The sequence below is a fragment of the Aedes albopictus genome, chromosome 3 (genome assembly GCF_035046485.1).
Source record: "Aedes albopictus strain Foshan chromosome 3, AalbF5, whole genome shotgun sequence".
Lineage (NCBI taxonomy): Eukaryota > Metazoa > Arthropoda > Insecta > Diptera > Culicidae > Aedes > Aedes albopictus.
In genome coordinates this window covers 407,116,654-407,139,834 of record NC_085138.1, presented here as the reverse complement: position 1 = coordinate 407,139,834, position 23,181 = coordinate 407,116,654, and the positions used below count along the sequence as shown (strand labels likewise).

At 40.0% G+C, this 23,181-nt stretch overlaps 2 protein-coding genes across 2 annotated transcripts in view; both read left to right on the top strand.

The window, feature by feature from the left end:
- The window catches only part of LOC109403726 (sodium-dependent transporter bedraggled), a 358,384-nt gene that overhangs the window by 161,786 nt on the left and 173,417 nt on the right, over positions 1-23,181 (top strand). The gene's annotated exons all lie outside the window — the stretch shown is intronic.
- LOC109403958 (vang-like protein 1) lies at positions 1,533-4,847 on the top strand. Its single transcript, XM_019676845.3, has one exon. The coding sequence runs from the start codon at positions 2,482-2,484 to the stop codon at positions 4,168-4,170; it is 1,689 nt and encodes a 562-aa protein (XP_019532390.2). The 5' UTR covers positions 1,533-2,481; the 3' UTR covers positions 4,171-4,847.

Sequence of the window (23,181 nt, the reverse complement as noted above, 5' to 3'; positions counted from 1 at the left end):
TGCCGTAATTGTTTCTAATTAATTCTGTTAATTCTAATCTAATTTGATCCTCAATTATTTTTTCATGTAACTAATGATAATCTTTGATGTATTACTTTACCTTTACGTTAGTCTATTGTCGTCACGGTTGAAACAATAATTTTTTCTTGAAATAAATATGTGAAACATAATGCGGACGTAATGCATTGGACAGCAGATCTGGCCCTCTATCCAGCGCAATATGTCCGAAGTACGTCCATCCCACGGTTTACGAAAAAAAAACGATTTTCGCGTGATAAAAAAAATCATATTTTCAACTACAAAATAACGGTTAAATTGAATTTCAGTCAATGAGAATTCAATGGGAAAAGCTGTTGTTTACGATTCCAATAAGATTCCAATAAGATTTTCTCATCGAATGTCGAACACTGTTGAAAGCTTTAGCCTGCGCGCACAGGCTAATGCTGAAAAGTCAGTACTGCTTTTTACTGACATTTGACTGAACTCAGTAAATCTTCAACTTTGCTGAACACTCGGCACAAACTGTAACCGTGTTCAGTAAAATGCCAAAAAAATATTACTGAACGTCAGTTACGTTGTACAAAAATGCTGAAAACTCAGTAACTTTTGTATTTTACGGTTCAAAACCTGTAAAATAAATTACCGAACAGAGAAATCGAAATTGAGTGTGTATAGGTTAATTACAAAGCTCTGCAAGTTCTCCCACACTCCGCTTTTACGTTTTTGACTTCGTGTTATGAAGGCTATTTCCAAAGCAAATGGTTATACTTTTGGCAGCATATTAAAACCTAATATTTTATTTAAAACTGAGTAATATGCTCTTCCTATGGGAATCTATCACTACCAGTATAAGAAGTATTATAGAGGATAGTATTCGATTCCGACTTCCGGCGAGCCGAAGGGTTTCGATCTTCTATGCTGATTGAATTGTGATAAAAGATATATTCATGTTGCGGTGAAGGTACAACAAAAGCATACTTATCTAGAAAACTCCAGAACTCAAGAGTTCAGAATTTGGGGAAAACGTGCACGTGTCGTTGTCTGGGAAGCTTTCCGGTTAACCAATGAGAGTTTTTCGATGTGATTGAAATTGATATCGATTTGTTTTGAAACTATGGCTATCGACCGATAAAGAACTATGAAGAAAATCATAATCTGGTTATACATCTGAAAATTAATTCTCCAAAGATGTGTGCCCCCTAAATCGAAAAGATTATTAAATAGGATAAACGTCAAAATGGTAAGGTTTCACAGAAAGATTATTTTATTCATTTCAGTTCAATTGGGACCTCAAGCGTGGAAAGCTGGATAAAGTGCTTTTAACAACAATTAAATACTACAACAGGCTCGACAACAGGTTAAAAAATTGCAGAAGATATTAATCTGCACTGGATATGCCCATCTGAAACATCATTGTTAATATTATTCCCACCTTTTCTAAGTAACGAGCTACCAAACCTGCCAAACCCGTGTTAGTGAGAAGAAAAGAGAAAAAACTGAGAGAGAATATATCTATAATCAAACAAGAACTTGATGATGCGGCCGTGTCGTTGGAGACTGCAACCTTTCTTTTCCTCTCTTGTTTGACTTTGCTTTCCTGCACTTGTCAGTGAACACGGCATTCGCGTTCCTTGCCTCGTCACCGCAGCACACACAATATACCATCGCGAAGAGTTGCCGTCGGTCGTCAGCACAGTGTACGCGTTCGTTCACCGTTTCTTTCCAAACCGAAAATGGAGTAAAACAAAGATGGAGGAAACGTTTTTTCGCATCGACACAAAACTGACATTTTTCGGTGATTCTGTGATAGACATTACGAACTAGATCGAGATATTACAATTTATCTACGATTGTACTATTTAATTCAGCTTTTACCGGACTGAATTGTGATTTTGTGAGAAATTCAAGTGTTTTTAATGTGTGATACCGACACGGGACGATTGTTAATTGCACATAAAAGAGAGTGTACAAATCAGCAATGCAATTAAATGTAAACAGTTTTCCCATGTAAATTACACAAGCAATGTGAAAATCTTCGAGTGTCAATTGATTGCAGCTGAGAAATGTGATAGATTACGGCTGAAAAGTTAGAAAATATGTTGTGCCTCTTTGGTTTTGATTGTGCCTTGCCCCGTCGATGGTAGCGAGCGGTGCAAAAAGCAAGTGAAAAAGCAGTCCCCCATATAAGAAATAACTGTAAGGGCAGGTTTGGCTCGATCTCTTTCTCACAACAGTATTGACCGGTGCCAGTAGCAGTAGTGGAATGAATCAATTTGTTCTAAACAAACCGTGAGAGTATTATGGGCGGCTGGATGTCACTGAGGTGTAACGTATATGACAATAAAACTTCAATTAGTCATTCGAAAAGAGGCCAAGCATTCCTGTGGAGTTGTTAGTGGACTCGAGGAAATTACTCAGCGTTGCAGATTACTCGCCCTGCCAATGTTGGCCGATGAAAGTGTGGATGGGCGATTTTGAACAATGGAAACTGAATCGGTAAAGTCAGAACCGAGCAGTAAAACAACGAGACGTTCAAGAGGACATACCGGTGGTAATAATAGCAGCACCCTAGGATCGCACAGGGATCGCACGAGGCATTCTCATAGAAATAATCACTCTCGTAACAAACGACCAGATATGGCACCATTCCAGACTAGTGTGAACATTGGCGATGACACTCGCGATGGTCAAGAAGTGATAGAGGTACAAATATTGCCTCAGGATGAAACATGGGGTGAAAATACAACGGCAATCACGGGGAACACATCTGAACAAAGTATATCTATGGAAGATGTTAGTTATTGGCAGATGTCCGATGATACTGGCATAGGATTTGCTTGTCAACGATATCTGGAGCGCGCCCTATCAGTGTTGCTGAGCGCCGTAGCATTCGTGAGTCCATTAGTGATGGCAGTTCTACCAAAGCTGGGATTTTTCCCTTCAGCATTTGACAACCTAGATCTGACGCAGAACGATAGGTTACAGCTGCTGGCGTGTAATGCAGAATGCAAAGGAATGCTTGTCTCATTAGCCGCAAGAATGCTACTTCTGGCGATAGGTCTGTGGGCGGTTTTTATGCGAAAACCTGTTGCCATCATGCCCAGGATATTCTTCTTCCGAGCATCTGTGCTGCTGCTGGTGCTGATAACCACATTCGCATACTGGTTATTTTATATAGTGCAAGTGACTGAAGGTACCAAGGCGATCGTATCCGGTTCGGAGGCTGTCGATTATAAAACTTTAGTGTCCTACGCTACCAATTTCACCGACACACTTCTGTTCGTGCATTACGTAGCTGTTATTTTACTGGAGATTCGTCATCTGCAGCCCATATACTATATCAAGGTGATTCGAAGTCCTGACGGTGAATCGCACAGCTACAGTATAGGTCAACTCAGCATACAGCGAACAGCAGTTTGGGTATTACAGCGATACTACACAGAATTCAGTGTCTATAATCCATATCTTGAGCGATTGCCAGTATCCAAATCACAGCGTAAAGCTTTGTCGTCTTTCAAGTACTACGATGTTGATGGTGCTAATCCTTCTCAACAACAAAGCCAATCACGAGCTGTCTTAGCTGCGCATGCTCGTAGACGAGATTCTTCTCACAATGAACGTTTCTACGAAGAACATGAATACGACCGACGTGTCAAGAAACGAAGAGCCCGTCTTGTTACAGCAGCTGAAGAAGCTTTCACCCATATAAAACGACTGCAGAATGATCAGCCCCAGCCCCAGGCTCCAGTCATCCCTCTTGATCCCCAAGAAGCTGCTCAAGCCATATTCCCATCCATGGCGCGAGCCCTGCAAAAATACCTTCGAGTTACACGTCAGCAACCTCGTCACACCATTGAATCAATCCTGAAACACCTAGCACATTGTCTAAAGAATGACATGTCACCTAGGGCGTTTCTGGAGCCTTACCTCGTAGAAGCTCCAGTACTTCAAAATGACAAGGAACGTCGAACAAATCACAACTGGGCTCTGATTTGCGATGAACTACTGTCGCGACCCATTATGGACGGGTGTACATTCCAGCTGATCCAGAACGACGTTTCGTTAACGGTTTCGATCAATAAGATTCCTCATTTCACTATCAGCGAAGAGGTCATCGATCCAAAATCCAACAAGTTTGTCCTGAAGCTCAACTCGGAAACCAGTGTGTGACCTCCTCGTAGAGGATACAACAGTGTGGGAAATGCAGCAGATCTCAGCGATCGCACGGAGATTTTGAAGCATTTGAATCTCATCCTGGCCGGGAAGAAGCGCAACCGGAAGGTTCAGGATCGGTTGGTCTGAAGTGGTTATGGAAGGGGAAGTGAGCAATTATCAAGTGCTAGAGTGCCTCCGAGGGTGGGATTTTTCGGCAGGTTTAGAGTTTTTATGTGTTATGAATGCAGTCGTGACGAAGCGACGAACCGGCGGCGGAGGGTCGTCATCAAAGAAGGCAACCGTTGTAGGAAGTGTGTAATTATAGTCTAGCGTCTAAGACCTTTCGGTTGTGTGTAATTACGTTGAAAAAGAGTGCCCGTATCGTGCGGCTGTACCCATGTGCTCTAATAGTCAAAGCGAATGACAGCGAAAAAGTCACAGACGAAATATCAAATGTTAATGCTCGTTCGTATTCGGAGCACGTTCGACAGCGAAAAGTGCGACTACATCGCCCGAGCCGCTTCCAAGAAAATCGCTTCATTAACCATTCTTCGGAGGACCCGTAGGTAAAACAGAATAGCAGAAAAAAATGTCTTGTACCACACGACTCAAGAACACAAGCAAACATAATAACAAATTATTAATTTAAATCATAATACGCTTCTGGGGATTTGCATATCATTACGAAATCAAATCGGAATCACTAAAAAGCTTAAGAAAAAAACAATATCATGTACTCTCTTCAAAAGAGAGAACAGCAAAGTAACCTCACTACTGCCTGTTGAAGATACTGATCACAAAAAAAGCCATTATAAACGAAAAAGGACGAGCGAAACTGCCAGCTATGTACTGTAGTAGTTTGCATTATGGAATTGTTGTTCGTTGACCAAGATGCCCGGTGACACAGTGAGCAAAATGATTGGATGCCCTTTTATGAATTAGTCACAAATTTACAACCCTAAATTGACTATGGCACACACAGGGAAAAATTTCTACTCAGTGGCTGAGTTGGTCTTGCTCAGAAATCGAAAAATCCTTTGTTTTCTTACTCAGTTTTCGTTAAAAGTGGGACAACCCATTGCCAATGGGTTGTCCCACTTTTAGCCGAAACTGAGTAAGAAAACAAAGGATTTCTCGATTTCTGAGTAAGGCCAACTCAGTCATTGAGTAGAAATTTTTCTCGGTGCAAGCTTAAAAATATTTTTTTTACCAGGGTACTGCATTATTCCTATTCAAACATTTGATTTATTGTTTTGGCAAAAAACGTCTGTCGTAGACCTGAAGATTTGAAAATCTTGTTTTGAGTTTTGTAACGAATTGAATACAAAATTTTATGCATTGATTTTTAAATTATACAACTCATTGGAGTTGCATAATGCTCATGATGTAACTCGAAATACTTGCATTATGAACATCACGCCACTCTTTTTCATCATGCAACTCATTTCAGTTTCCAGTGTGGAAAAGTAGACTTTTACGATACTGGAATGAGTTCTATAAAAAATAAACTATGATACTGAATAATTGTTTATCTTCTTTATATATAAAAATGAGTTTGAAGTCCCTTTGGAGGCAACAAAACTCAAGAACGGCTGAACCGATCAGGATCACTCTTGCATGGTTCGTATTCTAGGTGGCTGTCTTTATATGCAAAAAAAAGTTACATAAATTAACTAAAAAAGTAAGAAAATTAACAAAATGCTGATTTTTTATGAGCTGGGAAGGAGATCAACACGATCGATATGAAACCAATCTAGAGTGCGGTGATGCTATGAGCTCAACAGTTGTCAAAACACCACAGCTTGGCAAGACAAAGTTTGCCGGGACAGCTAGTTCTTCTGTATTTATGTCAAAGAGCAAAGCAGGCTACGATTCCAAATCGATTGGGATTCTCAGAGATGCTAATGAGCTTAGCTTTCATCAACCTGGGTCACGATACAAAATGATCTTGACTTTATCATAAAAGGTAATCCCTGAACCTTAACTCTCATATCGCATATCAAATCCATAAAACTGCTTCACACGCTCAAATATTTACCAAAACCATAAGAAAAGGCCATAAAGTGTTCAAAAAGCGGTCGGTTCATGAACCGAAAAACGACCGCACCGATACTGGACATTCCTGTTTTAAATGTAGCCCATCAAAGCGTTCGTTTAAAATATTTTTCGATAACACCCATGCGGAGACACAGCGGAATTCTTTCCCGATACGCGCATGGACAAATTGAATCGAATTAGTAATATTAATTTCTTAATGTCAGGGTTAATTTCCCGATCCTTTATGGGTTTTCTTCGATCTCGATCTCCTGGGTAGATTTGTGCCGGTGCCGGCGATGGAACCACGGTTTCGGTTCGTTTCCACACATCTTTCGTTCTTTGCCTCATGAGTTCACGGTTAACTTTACTGACGGATGGAATAATCTAATCCGAATGCGCGGCAATAATTAGCATGAAAATGTAAAATCGATCGAAGCATGCCGAGAAATTTTGTGATGTGGCGACGGCGTGGTACGAAAGACTTTTTTCTTGGTCGCTTGATGAAATTTTGTCGTACAAAAAGAAGGTCATTGCGCTAATTTATTTCGCAACAAGGTGTATCAATCAGCAGCTCAAGACTTATCGAAGAGAGGGGATGCACAATTATCCAATTAGACAGGCATCTTTAATAATTCAACAATCCTCCCGAGAGAGCTGTTCTCCGAGCGAGTACTGAGAAATTTGCCTTTTGTTGTCCGCAACATTCTCCCTTTAATTCCCACCGGACACACATATAAATACGCCTGCTTGGATCGTAACAAGCATTCAACCGTGCGCCACTTTTAAAAGGAAACCGAATGTTAAGAGGCAGAGAGCGATAATCAATTTCACCGCGCATTTGATCAACTCTCTCATGCTTTTGGACATGGGTTTGCACTTCCTTTCGCCCTCCGTTCAGCCGTGGCTCTGTGGCCCTTTGTTACCATCTACCATAGGCGTTTTATAACTGCAACATTTGTATGAGACAGCCATTAAGGTTGAAGGATTTGTCATTGATATAATCGCCATCATTGAAAATTCAAAAGCAGTTTTCTCGTTCAAAACTGAAAATTTCGCTTTGAAATTGTGTCCACTGTATTGTGGGTGGAGAATGCAGTACAGTGAATACATTTTCAAAGCAAAATTTTCAATTTTGAACGAGAAAACTGCTTTTCAGTTTACAATGATGACGATTATATCAAACATATCCTTCAACCTTAGAATAAATAAAGGTTTCTGAAGTTTCACGTACGTACACTTTAATGACCTGAGTAAAGACATAAGGAAAATTTCATTATAAAATTATTTCACGATGAAACATATGATATTTCAATGATTTGATCAAATGTCATACAAAATAATAAAACTCATTCTAGAAATTCATGCAAAATACCACACACGATTGGCATTTTTTTATAACACATAGTCGTCAGATGCAGTATTTGAAATTTAAGATGTGAAGTAACTACAAAATTATCTTAGCAAAATGCAAATCAACAAACTTTGGCCAACTTTCCCGATGTTAAATATCTTACTCCTATCGATTGTCTACTGTGGAAGATTTACTTCAAATTTAATTTGTGACCGCACAATTTACTGCTCTTCGTTGTCAGCCCCACTCTCAACAATGCTTGATCTTCCACCACAGATGCTTGTAATTTAATCTCCAATTTTGTCTGCGGTTTTCCTATACCCAGCTTTCCGCCAATCGTTGGAATAGAGCTGTCTACACAGATTCGATGTCGGTCATTTCAAGTAAGCCCGAATAACACATCTTTCGTAACGTTTGCACACATAATTGCCGGAAACTGAAAATCAGGCTGCTTCACACACCCACTCAAATCAGGCCTTTCGTGACCGTGTGACTAGGTCTCTATAGACTCCATAGGCATATAAACGAGGATCGAGAAGAGAACCTTCCAGCTTACTCTTGTCCGTAGGGGGCAGGAAACGTAATAATGCATGCATTTTCGTCGAGTGAAAATGACCATAGAGAAAACAATTATCACCATATGCATGCCGATACACCACGGCCAAGCTGGCTAACCCAAATCGAATCGGGCGTGAAATTACATAATTTTAGCAAAGTCATATACGTTTCGTAACGCCATCACGATGTATTCGATTTCTCCGTTCGCATGGAATTCGAGAAACGATACAGTGAAATGACGAAAAATCTAATTAGCCATGGCAGTATCGCTTCGATAGTGATCCATCGTCATCGTCTTCATTGCTATGGCGACAGAAACTTTCAACGAAATTTAATCTATCGTCATAGTAGGCATCTTCTTTGCGGAGTTCCCCGATGGGCGCCGGAATCGAATGAAGGAACGAATGCCGACAGGCATGCGGTGTCGTTAATTGTTGCGTCCTTTATTATGTGTCTAATTACCGATCTGCCGGTCGCGTCCGGCGTACCACAATGAACCATAAGGTCGAAGAAAAAAGACCCGTTGATGGGTCCCTTCTACCTGATTGGGATTGGAATCGTGAGCCGATCGACGACGAAAATGTTTATGGCTTCTGGATACATTTCGGTTTTATTTGAACACAAACCACCGCACCGCCACAAAATGAAAGAGAACCGTTTTTTTATCTCTATTTCTCTGCACGGTCAGAAAATTCACTCATTTTCGAGCAATAGTGGGACAACTCAAAATTGAGTAAATTTTTTTTCCAGCGATAGCGCTGGCCCAAGTGCGAAAATATCATCAGTTTAAGCCGTATAATATTCTTGATGATGCGAAGAATATTATACGGCTTAAACCAGTTGGATTTTTGCACTTGGGCCAGCGCAATCGCTGGAAATGCAATTTACTCATTTTTTGAGCTGTTCCAGTTTAGCTCAGTTTTGTGTGAATCTTACTCATTTTAGAGTAACATTTTCTTAGCGTGTGAGAGAATTTTCAGTCAAGTCTAGCGTAACACTCAATGAGCGATGGGTCTACCTGATAGGTTCGATGTCAGGTAAATCCGTTTTTTATCTGTATTAACGAGACCAGTTCATCTCGGGACCCACGCTTTACTTCCCTTCCGAAGTAAGAACTCACATTTTGCGAATCTGTCGGGAGTGGGATTCAATCCCAGGTCCTCGACGTGATAGTCACGTGTTCTAACCACTACACTAGGTCCGCTCCACTGGGTAAATCCGTGAATGTTACGTAAACAATGGTCATTTTAACTTAGATTTTAACTTTTTCTTAATGCTCTAAACACCGTTCAGTGGGTCAGCTCCAAAGGCACATTCTCCTCCATTTTGGGAAAAGGTTAGTTTTCCCAAGCCGAAATATCCCAAAAAAAGCCGAAAAAACAAAAAAAAAATACGGAAAACCCGCATAAGCTTTCAGTGGAATTTTTGTGAGAGATTCTGACTTTTTTTGGGTTGCGCAAACTTGTGTCGTCCCCCTGGGATGAATCCAACGTCAAATCCACTTCTTCTTTTCATTTGAGCTTACAGGGCTGTTTGCAGATCAGAAGGAATTTCTCAGCCTATCTTGATGCATAGGAAATTTTTGCCTGAATTGCTCAAGAAACCGTTTTTTCTTCGATCGCAGTACGCAGTTGCGAAGAAATGACAGTCCAAATGGCAGTCACCGTAGAAAGTTTCTGCCAGGAACCGGTCAAGAAGTTTCTTGAGCGATTCCTGTTGAACTCGAAACTGGGCTTACGGGAGAAAAGTACCCAACAAACATTTTTGCTGTATAAAAGTGGAACAAACAACTCTTTTAAGCAAACATTGGCTTTGCTGTTGAGCTGGTTCTGTTACTTGTGTATATTTGAATCGTTAAGGGACCTTCTTTTTTAGTGCCATCATCACCATGAACAAGAGACTATATGCTTATCCATAGCGACTTACCGCGATGGGAGTGACAGCTAGAAATGTAAACACAGTATAAATACAACTTAACAAAGTTTCGTCAAGTGTCGTCGATGCTTCACAAATTCCTTTGTGTTCAACTGACAGCTGATCGCATCTGTCTCATGGATAGTCTTTTTTATCATCTTCCCGAGATGGTATCAGGTATCAGTAGGTCGGCTCCAGAGGCACGTACTCCTCCATTTGGGAAATTTGTGCCATCGCCATGAACACGAGCCTATTCATCATTTACCTGAGGGAGAAGGGAAGGAAAAAATAATGGGACATGGAGAAGGATAGGTAAGGGAATAGGATCGCCATACACGCATGAGCGTACCACAACGGGTTAACACAGCGTCCTGAAAAGGGCACAGTAATAACGCATAAGCGTACCACAATGGGTTCAAACCAACAGTGCCCTGAAAAGGGCACTGTGATAACGCATAAAATGTAAAGAGAGCCAATGGCTCTTTACCGCAGCGGATCAAGAACAACAGAACATCCTGAAGGTTCAGGTTTCTGAAGTCAGTTTCACTTAATAAGTGTTTACTTTGGTGTTTGCCGAGTACTCGGAAATCCAGTTGCGCAAAAACTGGACAGTTGAATATCATATGACACGATGTTCGATAAGCTGATGCACAGCTATCATATACAAATGTGTCATCTTGCTGCATATTCGCCATATGATAGCTGAGTCAGCAGTGGCCAGTCAATGCTTTGACCAGCATGTTGCAATTATGCTTAGACAGATTTGTTAGATACTTCGCCACCCCTGGAGATGACTCAATACAGTACAATACAGTTTTGTTTGACATGACTCCAAACTATTCCAATATTGTTTGTACTGAGTGGCAGCCCAGGTGTCAATCTGAAGCTTAACCCAACACTTTGATATCGGAATAGCTGATTCAGTGCTAATGAAATCATGTGATGCTCCAGTTCAAGTAAACTCATCAGCCATTTCATTTCCAGCGATGAAAGAATGGCCAGGTACCCATACAAGGTGAACAGCATTTGCTGAATTCAGCTCCTCGATTTGAGTCTGACAAGCGATAACTAGTTTCGATCTAGGTCGAAGCTTTTCAATAGCAACCTGGCTATCTGAATAGAAGTCCATTACGTGCTGCTGAAATGCTGATTGCTCTCCGCACATAAGAGTAAAGATTTCGGACTGAAAACGGTGCAGCGTCTACCAAATGAATAAGACTAATAGTCTTAGCTTTCCAGAGTGTACATCAGCACCTGCTCGATCTTTCAGAAGGGAACCGTCAGTGTAGCATACAATACCATCTAAATAACAGGGGATACTCAAAATAACTGGAAAAGGTGAAATTTTCCAATCACTTTCCAAAAAATGTTCTACTAGCTGTAACTTTTCGAAAAGGGCATTAAATAATCTCAATTTTTTACTGTTAGCTCATCAACTAATTGTGTATCAGTGGTCCAAATTTGGAAAAGATCGGATAAGTTTACACGAAATGATAAAGATTCTAGAAAAAGGTATAATTATTCGATAGCCAACTTTGAGCTGTTATATATCCGGATTCAACAAACAGAATGCCATGAAATTTTGATCACTTATGACTAATATAATGAGCTATTAAAAACTTTTGACTAAACTTAAAATTATTTACGCGAAAGAAAATTATAACGAATAGATTATTTTTCTACTATAATATAATCTTTTTAACTTCTTAGAAAAGAGTCCGATCTTTTCCAAATTTTGACCAGCGATGCACAACTAGTTGATGAACTTACAGTAAAAATTTGAGAATATTTGACGCCCTTTTCGAAAAGTTCCAGCTAGTTGAACATTTTTCGAAAAGTGAAAATTTCACCTGTCCCAGGTATTTTGAATATCCTCTGTTACCGTTCTACGCATAATTGTCCCATGTTATATGAGATTCTCATATAACATGGGTCAATTGGGCTTATAACGGCAGTGTACTTCTCATCAGATAACCAGATGTCCACTAGCGTGGTTCAAAAAATCGTTTTTGCTCCACACTGCTTATTCGATTCGTAACCAGATTCTAAGCCTTCTTCCAAAAATTGAGCTGATTTGGTTGAAAATTGAGAGTGCACAAGCCCTTCAAAGTTTGTATGGGAATTACTATGGGAAAAGGTCGCTTTTCATTCAATTGTCCGTAGCATTCCTCCATGTGCCCTATAGTGTTAGTTGACCCATGGTAGTCCTAGGCTACTCTATCAGCTACAACTTTGCCGAAGACCACATTCAAATCGGACGCCTCATTAATTAGTTATTGATTTTTGTCCAGAATGAAAATCTTTCATCATGATGATTACACTATTCGATGGGCATCACTGCAATTTGCCTTGAAACATAGTAGCCATGATTTCTGTGTGCTATCTTTGGCGCCATGTGCAGCAATGTTGCCTGCTGGGAAGCTGAACGATCACTGCTAAAGTTTCTCCAGTTGGATAAAAATCGATAATTAATTACTGAGACGTCCGATTTGAATGTGGTCTTCGGCAAAGTTGTAGGTGATAGAGTAGCCTAGGACTGCCAAGGATCAACTAACACTCTAGGGCACCTGGGGAAATGCTACGGTCAATTGAATGAAAAACGTCCTTTTCCCATAGTAATTCCCATACAAACTTTGAAGGGCTTGTGCACTCTCAATTTTCAACCAAATTAGCTCAATTTTTGGGAGATGGCTTAGAATCTGGTTACGAATCTAATAAGCGGTGTGGAGCAAAAACGATTTTTTGAACCACGCTAATGTCCACTCTTCCCGGGAAGGGAATTCCGTGGAAAATGTCCTATATGGAAAAGTATAAGCGAATGTAAGGTCGCTTGGAGCAAGGACAACTTTGTTCATATTCATCAAAAGTGGAAACAACGAGGTGTGTGTTGATCTGCCGTTCTCAAGAGTTTCTTCTAGTAAACCGAGCATCCATAAACGGTAAGTGCAAGAAAGTGCTTCATGTTTGAGATGAATGTGCAATGGGGCAACGCAAAGAGAACTTTCAGTGCTGCCGTGGGAGTAGAAGAGAACGCTCCAGACATCTCCATTAAGCACATCTTTTGAAGATGGTCTAATTGTGATTGAATCGTTCTCACTTTGCCCTTTTGTCACCACCTAAGACATTCATTATCCAATAATGGTCGAATAACAGTTGTGTAAATCAATTTAATGTACTTGGGTGTTAGACTCCAAGTTGCACCAAAAGTTCACCGGCATTGCCCGAGGGCCATAGAAGCTTTCTTGATTCTGAACTCAAACTTGGAATCAAAAATAACACTCCAACGTGCTTTACTTACAGTCACATCGATTTCAAAATCAAAGAGACGCAAAGGTCGAAAACCATTACGATTCTGCCTTCCCGTGAAAAGAACAACAGATGTTTTACTCGGATTACCCAAAAGGCTATATTAGCAACACCATCCCTCAACTGCCTGAAGGTCGCTTTGTACCAGACCGAAAAGAGTGTTGTTGCACATACCAACTAACAATGTTGGGTAGTCGTCGGCAAAACCATATTAAGTGGGAAAACCGCTATTATTGAGTTGCGTATCTGCTACGAGATTCCACAAAAGCGACGACAAGACTCCCCCTTCAGGGCATCAACAAGCTAGCGATTTCACAATCGCTGCTTGACGCAGTCTCGAGAAGAGATGTCGGTTATTGAGCATTTGATGAATCCATTTGGAAATCATTGCAGATATACCAAAGGCACCCTCGATATCTAAGAAAACACCCAAGCAGGATAGCTTTTGAGCAAATTTTTTCTCGAAATAGTAAACAACCTTGTGTAAAAGAGTCACAGTGGATTTTAGTCTATGGATTTACCAGGTTTGTAGGCATGTTGGTTTGTATGGAGAGGCGCGTTGGCCAGATGAACATCACGGAATTTCGCGGTATTTCAGAAGAAAACAAATTAAACTGATAGGCCTGAAACTCTTTGCTTCTTCATACGACGCACTACCCACTTGCGGAATGAACTTTACAGTAATATCCCGCCAAGGTTTGTAAACATACCCTGCAGCAAAACTGCAAACAAGTAGATTTTTTTTTCAAAACATGTTTGATATAATCAAATACCTTCTAAAGCCAAATAGAATAAATCCCGTCTGCCACATTTGAAAGGAGTAAAGCCACTCAATCGATTCTATAGATACAATACTCCGCGTCGAAGCCAAAGAATCATAACTACACTCAGCGAAGTAAACTACCGAAATTCATCAGTATACCTTATGAAATTTAGCCATAACTGTAAAGTATGGATGCCATAAGAATACCTTATGAAAATTGAACATGCTCATTATGACCTAATTACATAAGATAAACTTATGAAAAGAGCAAAAAATCGTAAAATGACGCAGACTGGAATCGATCCATGAACGTCGAGATCACTGAGCTCGTGCCCAACCCACGCGGCTATCAATGCTTGAGAATATCGTGTTGCTAAACGTGTATAAAAACCAAACTGTGAGTCGATTTTGCGTCCTAGATCGACCTTATGAAAATCGTACCAGCCGTTATGAATTGTTTAAAGGCCATTTCATAACTTAGACCTTATGATAATCTTAGGTTTATTTGCCTGAGTGTACAAGAAAAGACGTCAGGTTCATTCAAAGATGTAATATCTACACATCCGGGTAAGTGAGTGCTGAATGAGCATTCCAGAACTTACTCATCAATGGTAGTGAAATTGCCATCTAGCAAATGAATTTCATTCACTTGGAAATCTTTAGATTTTGCAAGGATTTTGTTCAACCGACTGACTTCACTCAAACTGGAAACATTTTTACAAAGGTTTTTCCAGCCGGATCCGTTCAGCAGACCTAAGAGCTTTCTGGAAGGCCTTGCGAGCAAACCTGAAAGCCTCCGATCCAACCGAACGTCGTCTGTTCCAACATTTTCTACATTGCTTCCTTAGCTTCGCCAGATCAGCGTTTCACCAAGGGGTTCCTTTTGTGGTCTTTACAGATCGCAGAGGCCAGCTCCTTCAAAAGCTTGCATGATGAAGGACGATGTGACATCTATAACATCATCTACACAGCTTGTAGTATGAATGGATGGTGAGTATCCATGAAATTCGGTCGCAATAAAATCAGTCTGAACTCCTCAATCGCAGATTCTTCACCTAAATCATGCCGTTATCTTATGACTACATAGTTCTGATAGAGCTAAGCGTTATGTCTAACACTTTATCTCAAGCAGATACTATGAAAGTTGGACGGTTGCCTATCCCACATCTGTACTCCTTAACCCTCCTAAGATGTTTGGTGTTTTGCACTACGACGTCGTAGTACACGTTCAGCGTGCCTGTCTGGGGCATATTGACCTCAACATCCTACTAGGGTTAAGTATTCCATCAAACTCGAGCATCTCAAGTCTAAATTGCTCCAGAAGATATGATGAGGATTAGCATCACTGCCAACAATCATAGCAAACATATGACCTGTTCAAATCGAACGCCAGACTTTATGAAGTGCAGTATGCGATGACTTGTTTGAGGCATCCGTAAGGTAAAAGTTCATCTGAGATAAATACACCGAACGTTAGACTACTTCCTGTTGTTGATGCTTCCAACAGATATATCAATTGGCTTCTTTAGCGGTGTTGAGACAATTCCATATTCTGAATCTGCATGTCAAACTGAGCCAAAATCCATTTTTTTTTATCAATTTTGGTGCCCGGGAACCTATTTAAAAATCAATTTGAAGTTTGTATGGGAGCGATTTGTCGAACCATCCCTCGTCCCACTTTGTACTGGGCGGAGCTGTCAAGCAGTTGCCCAGCTGTCAAAAGGTGATTTCAAAAAATATCTTTGAAATTGATATTAGGTACCAAAATAAGATTCTAAAAATCTGAAAAAAAATCATAGTGAATCAGAAAAAGCTGCTCTATTGTATAAAATCAAAAAATCAATCCATTTTTCAAAATTTAAAAACCCAACTGTGATAACCAATAACAGTTAGTTCAGAGACGAGTATGGCACCGAGCGTTGATGACAAGCACACATGCTCGAGGCATGACACGCGAGTTTGCAATTTCATTTGTACTGAAAGTAGCAAACACCGAGTTCGCAGGTAACTAGATAAAAATTCATCTCATGAGAGTAAGGTTCTTAATTTTAAGCCGCTTGGGTTGAACAAGTTTGTAAAGGTCAGTGCATATTAGTTGTTGCTGTTTTTATAGGCACAATGTTTGTACCAACATTTTTTATAAAGCATTCTGGTTTCATAATAATAATGGCATAAAATGCGACAAAATATTGAATAAATGCATTGAATAAAAGAAGAGTAAGTTAATCCCAAATTAAAACCACACCAAAACATCACAATCTAAGGTGAAATTTCTGAGACAAGCATGGTTTCCTCTACTCTGTCTAACATCGTTCGACCAGACGGATAAACGGGACTAATCAAGATGGATTACGCTCACTATACATTATTGTAGAGCGTTCTCTGACATGACATAATACGATTATAATTGATCGTGCCCAACCAAATCAACAACTATCATATACGTTTTGGGTAAGATAAAAATCGTGTACGTAGGGGTACGAAATACGAGCATATCAGGAGAAAAAAAGAAAAGCAGCATGCCAGTCCGAAACGAATGATAATAACATTCGGCGTGAGGCAAAACTCTTCTCGCACTCATCACTTTGGCACGCTCGGTTCGGCCTGCATGAAAGTAGGTATGGAGCTTTACGAACGCCACGAATAATAATGGCAGACAACGGCACCACACCAGTAGCCAACTTAGCAAGCCATGGTAATTTGGCTTGGTTCAGGAAGAGCCAACAGAAGGCAACCAAAGCAAGCCATTCATAATGCCATCATATTTATCATCATTTCGGCATGCATTCGCCAGAACCGATTCGCGAGTATTTTTCAGCGGTACCGTGGTGATAAGTAGAAGCTCTCTCTCACGACGAACTGAACCTGGAGACGGATAGCGGCGGCTTTGGCTTTGTCTTCAGCTTGCTTCTGCTAAGATATGCAGTTTTTGACAGATGTCTGAGAAACTTAATTCGTATATCAATGAGAGTAAAAGATCGTTCTGATAAAAACACATTGGAAATTACATACATTGCTCTAACGTCATAAATTATAGTTTTCCAAAATTGTCTTTCACATTTGTTTTTAATTGATAATTGGTAGATTGAGGTGTAACTATTAAAATCTGTAAACGTCAATGACACCTGGTTTCGCGCATTAACGACAAAAAGCCAGAAGCAGAGTTTTCGAAATAAATGCCAACCACGCCACGGAGAGAAAGGTGTCAAGATTACTCAATCCTAAACATCCAAGTAGGTGATGCCGCACGTTTCAGGCGGAGATCCAAACACTCTCGTCAACGTGCTGCCATAATTGGGCGCCAATCAAAAAATCAATGCTCACTGCGGTGCACGGGGACTCCCTCGAAAATTTAATGGAGATAATTTCTAGGTTAGCGTTGAATAACCGACACACAATAATTTGTCATGTTCGAAAATGAACTTGTATTTTTGTAACGATTTGATTCATTCCACTTAATACAAGACTCGTATTTGTTTGCATTTGTTATACAAACTTTACAAATACTTGGACATCGAAATATCAATATATTAATGGTGTCACGTAATATCAAAAGACTGTTCAATAGCACAATTATTTCCTGAGAAATACTGTTTTAAATAAACCAACTCTTAAATTAATGATAAGATAAAATAAATTGTCTTTGAAACTCGAATCTCACTTTTAACTTTTCTACATTCTTGTATAGGGAAAATATCATAAGGAATATACATATAATCTGCCGTTCAATACTCAAATCAATACTCACTACACTAGCTAATGCAGTAATGCATCCTCCACGCTATACTATTCTAACAATAAACAAACATGCCAATGAATTCCGCGTCTCGGCTCGAACGCCACGTGCTCGCCATTGTAAGTAAACAGTAACAAAAAAAACTTTACTAAGCGGAGGAGCCAAACCAGTTCGTAGGCTAATGAAATGCAAAACAAACAAAACGGTCATGTTCAAACATTGATAAATCTCAGAAGAGAAAATTGAAATCACACTGTAGGTCGTTGGTCTACCCCCGGTGTAGAAGACCAACCCGTAGGCGATTGCCCTGGAATAGTCATTTGCTAGAACAATGAGAACTACACGCATAAAAAGCACATTGGTAGATACTTTTACTACCGCCGGTTCGAAACCGTACTTGCTCTCGGCTTTTGAGATATTATTTGATGGTAATGAAAACATCGTCGCAGTAGGCCATGCACACCGTAACAGAACATCAAATGTAGTAATCACAGTAACCACCGCAGAAACACACAGAGACTATAGAAGCAGAATAAAAAACAAGCTAGCAGCAAACGTGATCATAAGCATAAGACTATTTTGGCTTTAAACTAACTTATTTAGAGCGCAGAAGCTATTTAGCATGGAGAGCTCAGACATTATTTATGATGGGACTGACATTTTGAGGCGACTTCATTCGCATAGGCACAAACCACGTACTCACATCATGTAAATAACGAAATAAGAATAACAAAGAGCAAGATCCCGTTTTAGAAAGCTTTTAAAAATGAGATTTTTTTCGCTGTGTATTTACATTATGATGATGATTATAGTCAACATTGTAGCAGCTATGTAGCAGAAGGCAATGGATAAATAATTGTCAATGAAGAGGATCGCAATCATCCAGTGAATAAATAAAACACGCATTTTCATGTGCGCTTTTAATCCTTTAAGATCGAGTTTTTGATCACCAGTGAGTTTTACCGATTTTAAATTAATTTATGCTTTATGCATACGTATTGTTAGGACATAAGTTATACAAACATATTAAGGGTTTTGAAATCAATGCGAGAAACCGACTTAGACTAAATGTGAAAATAATCAAATCGTACTGTAAGGAATATTATATGAATAAAACCGTTTTCGAGACAAGATTGTGAACCAGAAATCTGTCGTATCTCTTATATCCGAAATGGCCTTTTTTATACTTATTTATAAACTGGTGTTACGTCTGTGGTTTATTGTTCTATGACCACGGGTATTTTTTCGTAATTTTAAAAACTGTCTACAAAATGGCATCGAACTACTGAATTTCAATTCACTTCCTTGCGTTGAACTATTCAGCAAAGATATGATCAATTCTCAATTGTATCCAACATGACCATGCTGGGGGTGACGGGTTTGATTCCCGGTCGGTTCAGGAACCTTTCGTAAAGGAAAGTTCCTTGACTTCTTTGAGCAAAGAGTATTTTTGTGCCTGCCACACGATATGCATATGCAAAATGGTCATTGACAACAGAGGAAGCCCTCCGTTACTAACTGCGGAAGTGCTCATAGAACACTAAGCTACGAAACAGGCTTTGTCCCACTGGAGACGTTACGCCAAAAAGAAGAAGAAGATCAATGTTCTAAAGCATAATATATAGGAATCTAAAAATCAACAAAAATTGTAGTTTATTGTTGCGCAATAACAGTTCCTGGGCGATAGGGTAAGTAGGTACCGTTAGGTAAGTAATGGCAAGTATACTATATATAGTTTCGCGTTTCGTTTTTAATCGAGTGTTAAGCAGTTTTCAACAAACAGAGGCATCTTCTGACTCAAGTTTGTGTTAACTCGCAGTTCTTCGACGTAAAAGCGCAATCTCTATTATTATTCATGTACGCATAAAGAAAACTGAGTTTTGCTGAAGATTATCGCGCAAAAATGTACAAAATCGCTCATAGATGGTCGCCAGCGCATCATATCATGTTCATGTCTTCTACAATAAGTGAGGAAATTGGCTAGAGCTCATTCTAATGTTGGATGATTCTCGTTAATGGCTCATTAAAATATATAACTAAAACGGCCACTGTTAAATGAATAGATAGCGCCACCGTAGCCTCGTGTGTATGACATAACGCGACTGCTGTCACAAAGTTTGTCTGTTAAAGCACAGACAAACAGACATGACACTCTTCAAAACGACTAGGCACATGAATTGAACGATCACTTTAAATTTCATTCGATATCCGTGATACTTCCACCAGAGGCGCTAATGTTCGATCGCTTTGACGTTTGCCAATGTACTCGTTGCTGAGTGAGGTAAATGAAAATTACCAGCGATTTGTTTAGTAGTGTGCGTGGTAGAGTCTACAGTGTACTACAGTGTATTTTTATGGAACTGTTCGATGAAGAGGGGGAATGACGTTCAGGAAAAATACCAAAAGGGTCCACGGACTGAAAAAGGTTGAAAACCACTGTGTTAGACAAACGTCCCCAAGCAACCAAAAGTTCGGATTCCACTTGAAGAACGAACTCAGAAGTTCAAGTTCGGTTCAATTCCAGGTTTCGTTGAACTTAATTCTCCAAAAAGTTACTCTTGTATTGTTTATGAACTTGGAAGTACATGTACAAGCTTTTGACTTCTCTTCAAAACGACATTAAAGTCGAAAAAAGGTTCAAAAAGAACTTATGTTGAACTTTAAAACAGAGTTCAATCAAATATTAACCGAACTCATGTTGAACTTCTGCGTGCCTTTAAAATTCAAATATAGTTCATTTGAACATATTCCAACAACTTGAAATCATCCGTTCCGAACTTGTTTCGAACTTGTTTTGAACTTACTACTGAAAGTTTGGATAAATATTAACCGTACCAAAAGTGAACTTCACTTGAACTTCGGCGACAGCGGGGCCGGGGAGAAGTTCTCATTCAATTAAATCACTCAGAAATCGATCCCACCAGCCACAGCTTGTGTTAATTTCACAAGTACACTCTGTTCCACTATAATATTTGAACGTACTTACTTGTAATCAACGCAAAGGATCCGTATTGTGTGGCTCAGAGGCTGCCCCCGCAGCGGAAAACTGTTCCCCCCAGGATGCCGCCGGGGGTTTTTCGGCTGCGCACAAAAATTTTCCAGCTTTGCTGGATGTTTTCACACCCGCCTCACTTGTCACTGCAGCGCACCGGTAATCGACGCAATCGTATTCACTGAAAACCAAGCTGAAAACTTATAATCTTTTCTTGAAGTCGATACACTGGCCTTAATTTATTGCTTTGCACTGCGAACCACAACAAACTGAAAATGTTAAACTGCGTAAGTTCACAAGAAGTTCCATGTGAACTTCTTTCGAACTTTCGACTTCAAAAAGTATTCCAAGTTCAGGGAAAGTTCACACGCGAACCTGATTGAGCTCTACTATATGATACCAGCACATTGAGTAAAATCCCACAGTGCATAACAATACATACATGGAGTAGTGGTTAGGCACCGACTTTCAACGAGGAGATCCCGAGTTCAAATCTCAGTAAGTAAAAAACATCAAACATTATTTCAAGGTATTAGTCAATTTGGATTCCACATGAACTAATGGTTCTTAATAATAAATTACTTTTGAGGACTAAACAGTTTTTTTTCATTTTTCCGAAGATCATTTTTAAGCTGAATAGCGTTCCTTTCAGCGACACAAGTGTACTTTTTGTGAACTGAAGTTCGGTTAATTACTTAAAAAGTGAGCTGAATAGAATGCTATTCATATACCTTCGAATAGCTGATTAAGCCCAAACATGCTTTTTTATCCGAACTTTTGGTTGCTTGGGTCAAATCGCAAGCCATCATGACCGACAGTGTCTTGCGCGGTTCTACGAATAGGTGATAGAAAGACATCGGGCAAAAGTTCTAATGAATTTCCTCTAAGAGCAACGTCTGTTTGTCTGTGATTAAAGCCCAATAAGCTTAAAATGAGAAGCTCAGTTGCGCTGGTTTTGTTTACGAAGAGATTTGTGCCTTCAAAATCGTGAGTAGGTGCCAAAGTCGGCCATTTTGGCGGCCATTTCAGGATTCTAAAAAGTCTGTCCTTAAACCTGTTTTCACTTTGGCCACCAAACACAACATAGACCCAACAGTTAGCCAATGTGGTTCCAACATTCTAAAAAATTTGACCTGACTTTGACGCGACATCCGATAATTTTTCAATCTGGTGGATTTTTTCTTCCAGATTTTTCGTATTTTGTGCCCAGCTTATCATTTGAATGACAACTAATTCAAATGACAGGGAATCGCTTCTCATTTGAAATGAGCTCAATGAGGAAACCTAACTGGCAACCATTTAGAGATGGCGCAACAATCGCATTCATAGCGCTTGAGTGCAAATGACATTGGCTTCTTTAACGATGTTGAGATAATTCGATATTCTGAATCTGCATGTCAAACTGATCCGAAATCCAAATTTTCATGTATTTTGGCGCCCGGGAACCTATTTAAAAATCAATTTGAAGTTTGTATGGGAGCGATTTGTCGAATCACCCCTCGTCGCAGTTTGTACTGGGCGGAGCTGTCAAACAGTTGCCCAGCTGTCAAAAGGTGATTTCTAAAAATATCTTTGAAATTGATTTTAGGTACCAAAACAAAGTTCTAAAAATCTGAAAAAAATCATAGTGGCTCAGAAAAAGGTACTCTTTCGAATAAAATCAAAAAATCAATACATTTTTGTAAATTTAAAACCCCAATTACTGCAGCAATTCGTTGTATAGATGAAAACAGTGACCAAGATGCATGGTTTTTCCAGTTTTTACACACGTTTTGCGCTAATTTTGTTCTAGGATAAACATCTGTTATCTGTGCTGTGGTAGTTTAGTACATCATTAAGGTGCCCCGGTCATCGATGTCTCTCTCTCTCTCTCTTCTTGGCGTAACGTCCTCATTGGGACAAAGCCTGCTTCTCAGCTTAGTATTCTATGAGCACTTCCACAGTTGTGAACTGAGAGCTTCCTCTGCCAATGACCATTTTGCATGCGTATATTGTGTGGCAGGCACGAAGATACTCTATGCCCAAGGAAGTCAAGGAAATTTCCTTTACGAAAAGATCCTGGACCAACCGGGAATCGAACCCGTCACCCTCAGCATGGTCGTGCTGAATACCCGTGCGTTTACCGCCTCGGCTATATGGGCCCTTCGGTCATCGATGTCTTACATGCGATTACTGTGGCGTGTTTCACACCACACCGTGTCGGGGCTCGGTCGGGCCCTGGCCGGGCTAGTGAGAAGCACGCCATAGATATCGTTAAAAAGAAATCGATGACCGGGACCCGGCACGGTCCCGGCCCGGTGGAGTGAGAAGACCGCTTTTAGTAGGCCGAGCTCTTGGAATTATTATTATTCGAGACGTCAACTGGCTAA

What these genes read in the sequence shown, in the direction of transcription:
- LOC109403958 (XM_019676845.3), top strand. Translation starts at nt 2,482, where the DNA reads ATGGAAACTGAATCGGTAAAGTCAGAACCGAGCAGTAAAACAACGAGA.